Below are 4,652 nucleotides of genomic sequence, written 5' to 3'. Positions count from 1 at the left end.
AATTAAACTAATCCAAATTAGATTATTTGATAATTAGCAAATTAAACTTATCCAAATTAGATTATTCGATAATTAGCAAATTAAACTTAGTCCAAATTAGATTATTCGATAATTAGTAAATTAAACTAATCCAAATTAGATTATTCGATAATTATTAAAAAAAGAAAAAAAAATGAAATTTAGTAAAAACACAAAAGTGGCAAAAACTTTTCTCTGATAATATATTTGTCATATTCTTCATCCATCCTTAATTTCTCTATTTGGTCCTCAATACAGATGACATCATTTTTTTCGCCGTATTTTATTAAAAAAAAAAAATCAAAATAAAATTCAAATGATGAAATTTAGTGAAAATGTGGAAAAAATATTTTCAGATAATAATATTTCAAAGCAAAAAAGGTTTTTTTTTCTTTATCATCAATGTTTCAAATAAGCTCTGATAAAAAATTGGTAAAAGTGCAAAAAAGATTTAAAGATATAATTTGGAAAATTTTGTTCAAAATTGTCAACAAATATTTATTTCAATTATAATTTTGCTGTAAATATGATATTAGTCTAAAATAATTTATTCTTTTATCGTTTTTCTTACATTCGAAATAACATTTTGGAATAATTTGAATTCGTTGTAAAATTTATCATCCATTTCAGGATCATCGATAGATTATGGTAAAACATTTCTTAAACTATTGCAAAAAAGAAAAAATTACCAATCATAATTATGATTTTTTCAGCATATACTTTAAGTATATTAAAGTATAATAGTACAGTATATTAAAGTATATTATTATAATAATATACTTTAAATATATTAAAGTATACTTTAATAAAGGCAATGAAATTGTTTCCCATTATTTTTAGGCATCCCATAATACCTGTTGAATTCTATGAGTTATTTCATTGGACATTTGCGCTCAAAAAAAAAAAAAAAAAAGAATTGCAATAAATAATAGATTCATGATTTGATATGCTTAAAAAAAATTAAACCTTACTTTATATAAGATTACAAATATTCGATTTCGAATTGTAATGTGGATATTTTCACAGCCCTCTTATAATTGTTCAAGAATCAAAATCATAGTTTATATAACGATTCAAAAGTATTCTATTCCTTTCACCTATAACAAAATAGAATATCATAATCGAAAATCATATTAATTTATCATTTATATTCAAATTTCATTGTTGTAATAATGAATAATTGTTAAATAATGATTACTATTTTACATAATTTTGCAAAATGAATGGAAAATTTATTTTTGAAATGAAATAATCATTTTTGTAAATGTTTTAGCAAGAGGAAAAAAAAACAAAGGAAAAATTTATTTTTCATTCCTATATGTAATAATTTAGCTTTGATTTGAAAAATTCAAAAATAATTTCTTAGATGAAAAAAAAAAGTAAATTTGTTTCTTAAAGAAGAAAAAAAAAAAGTAAATTTATTTCTCGCCGATTTCAATTATTGCAATGTAATATTTTTCTTTTTTTAAATATTTAAAAAAACTAAATGTTTTAATGGAAAAGGAAACATTTTCAGGCTCTATTACGTCATCGATAGCATTTTTTTTTGTTTTTTTTTTCCGGAAATTTAAATCGAGATTATTCCATTAGCATGATTTGATGCATTTTCGTCAAAGGATTAGCCCCATCTTTTTTTTTAACTGATTTAATTTGAAAATTTCTAAAATTTATTGTCCACAATTTAATTTTACTCTTTTTATTTTCAACTAATCCACAACGGAAGCGATAATGTATTAGCAAAAATGGAAAGTCAAAAATGACAACCACATTTAACAATTCTCATTCAAATATTAAATTATTTTTAACAATAGTTTGATTCGAATAAATGGACTTTTTCCTCTCCCTAAAAATCCTTTATTATTTACTTTTTTTTTTAAACTGTTATCAAACGTCATATTTTGCTCCGTTCAGAAGCATTATTTATCAATGATATCAATATTATTTTTATTATTCATAAACAAAAAATAATTAAATTTGCGCAATCATTAAAAAATTTCCTTGCAAATTAGAATCTCTAATACAGTTCATATATTCTGTATCATTTCATCACCTATGTTCTTTTCCAAGCCAAATAAATCGTATCAACATGAGAAGTGAAGCAAAAAAGATGAAAAAAATGAACTGTCAACTTTTCAAAATGATCCATTTAACAGGATGAAAAATTTGGTTATTAAAATATAAAAAAAATTCGAAATATTGAAATATGCATCCAAAAATTGAAATATGAAATATTATAAAATACATTGAAATATCGAAATACTGAAAAAATATTATATTGAAATGTTGAAATGTGCATTCAAAACTTTTCCAAACTTTTTACATCAATATTTATTCCTCAAAAAAAAAACTAAAGAAAAAATTATCTCGAAAAAAAAACCCATTATGAGATCCTTATTCCGGTAAATTAGCAAGTTTCTCAATCAATTTTTCATAAATTATTACACCATTTAAAAAACATTCCTCAGTAATGTATTCATTATGAGCATGAAGTAATATAGGCGTTTTATTGATTGGACTAAAACCGATCGACCGTATTCCTTTCTGGAAAAAGAATAAATTATTTGCATACATATTTTTATTTCTATCAAAAGGTGAACTTAACAATATATTTTTATTAATGAAAATAAATTAGAAATCCCCTCACATTTTAAGGAATCAAATTAACATAAGCTAATTAAAAAAAAAAAAAAAAACTGTTAAAAACTATGCCAACATTTTGGATAAATTAAATAGGACGAAGAAAAAAAAAAAAAACAAAAATAAAGGCAGATGAAATTAATAAACCTGTCTTAGAAAACGTGAATCGGTTGATCCCGGAAAGATGTTCACTGATATCGGATAATTCCTTAATAAATAATCATTAAAATTTACAGGAAAAAAGGAGTAAAACTTGAAAGTATTCACAGACAATGCTTTAGTGGACAGTGAGAAATAATCTTAATATTATTACATTATTTGAGTGACCAAATCGCAAAACATACAATTGTTTAAAAACTGATGAAAATGCATGCCACCACGGGTCATCATCTGTTGCTGGGGTCATCGCCTTGATTCGTGAATTCTAAGGTTGTGCTAATTTAAATTTCGAAATAGGAAATTTAAGAACACATTAATAATACTTAAGTATCTTAAATGAAATGCTAATATTTACATATTAATGATACTAAAGTATCTTAAATGAAATGCTATATTTACATATAATAGTAAAATAAGTATACTTTTATAAAGCTATATGTTACATCACTACCAGCATCTGTGCACCATTTGCTGATTTGATTTTCCAATTCCTGCAAATAAAATTTAACAGTAAACATCAAGTGCATTGATAATGACTGATGATAATATTCAAATTTTTTGCACTCCAATCAAACTCCTTTAAAATGATGCAAAACTTTGAACTGCTAAAATTAATGCCATATGCCAAAATGATACTCAACCTCAAAATTGTGCGTTGGTGGTACTCGAAGATCGAACCCTAAAAATTAGAACAGTAACAGTTTTTTCAGTTCCAATAATCAGTAACAGTTATCGTCAATGAAATTAAGGCAGATAATTACTAACTGCCTAATTAAGGAATAAATTGCGGAGTAATTTAGACATTTGGCATATAATGGTTTTTATTTACATGACAATATACAATAATCCTGTGATATATATTAAATATCAGAAATGTTAATTAGCATGGCTTCATTAATTGATGATTGCATGTGCTTAATACTTGAGTTCTACCAAAAAATTTGGAAATGAAACTTACAAACTTTGATCTCCGTTGGTAACACATTCATCTGAACTCCACCCTAAAAGTTCATTTTAGCAAAAACTTTTCGTCGAAAACTTTTGTCCAAATAATTTGTTCATTTTAATTCATCACAAGATTATTTCTATACAAAGAAATTATAAACTGATCATTAAACGATTAGCTTTCTTTTATAATACCTTGATCTTCATTAGACAAAGTAATTATCATTAAAATATAATATGATACTAATGATTATCGCAAATTACATGACAAAAGTAAAAAATAAAAAATCAGTTTAGAAGTACCTCAATTTTTGTTAAATTTACAGAAATCACATTAGATAGCGTTAAATCCTTATTCAATTGAAGTAGCTTTTTTTGTTCATCTCTGAATCTCATAAAATTGTTGATTATTCTTTGCTGAAGAAATATCTGTCTGTCTAATATGTATGATTATATCACGTTAAAGAAAAATTACGTATATTACGTAGTTTACGTAGAATAATATTTGTTAAAATTACATCAAATGATCCAATGAGATACGAAGAAAAAAAGAGAAAGAGTTTAAATTTGTAGCAAGAACAAAAAAAGTGTTCATAAACTTAAGTAACAAATAAAAATGTAAATTTAAATATTTCACCAATTTTTCACTCGCAGTATTTTCGATTAACTGCGATCCATGTCCTGCTTCACCTTTGCAACTTATAACAATCCCTGAAAAAGAAAGAAATAAACAAACTGATAATTGTTTTGAATTTCTTTACATATTTTAATTTTTCATTACATAAATTAGCTATTTATAAAACTGCACATTGATTTAAATTTCCAAAAATTATTTCAGTTTAAAAACGTTTGAAATAAAAACAAAAAAAAAAAACAATACACCATGGACATCT

General features: G+C 24.0%; 1 protein-coding gene across 1 annotated transcript in view; it reads right to left on the bottom strand.

The window, feature by feature from the left end:
* Positions 1–2,409: 2,409 nt before the first annotated feature.
* Positions 2,410–4,652, bottom strand: part of LOAG_18850 (hypothetical protein) — a gene marked incomplete at both ends in the record, with an annotated part of 5,439 nt that continues 3,196 nt past the window's right edge. The window contains 8 exons of the mRNA XM_020451512.1: positions 2,410–2,559; positions 2,803–2,863; positions 3,000–3,079; positions 3,237–3,305; positions 3,456–3,493; positions 3,773–3,815; positions 4,063–4,176; positions 4,397–4,470. Coding sequence (XP_020304696.1) covers positions 2,410–2,559; positions 2,803–2,863; positions 3,000–3,079; positions 3,237–3,305; positions 3,456–3,493; positions 3,773–3,815; positions 4,063–4,176; positions 4,397–4,470 — 629 coding nt within the window. The remainder of the gene's footprint in view (positions 2,560–2,802; positions 2,864–2,999; positions 3,080–3,236; positions 3,306–3,455; positions 3,494–3,772; positions 3,816–4,062; positions 4,177–4,396; positions 4,471–4,652) is intronic.

This window comes from Loa loa (assembly GCF_000183805.2).
Source record: "Loa loa unplaced genomic scaffold supercont3.586, whole genome shotgun sequence".
Taxonomy (NCBI): domain Eukaryota; kingdom Metazoa; phylum Nematoda; class Chromadorea; order Rhabditida; family Onchocercidae; genus Loa; species Loa loa.
The sequence above is the reverse complement of the archived record's forward strand: the minus strand, read 5'-3'. Positions and strand labels throughout refer to the sequence as shown.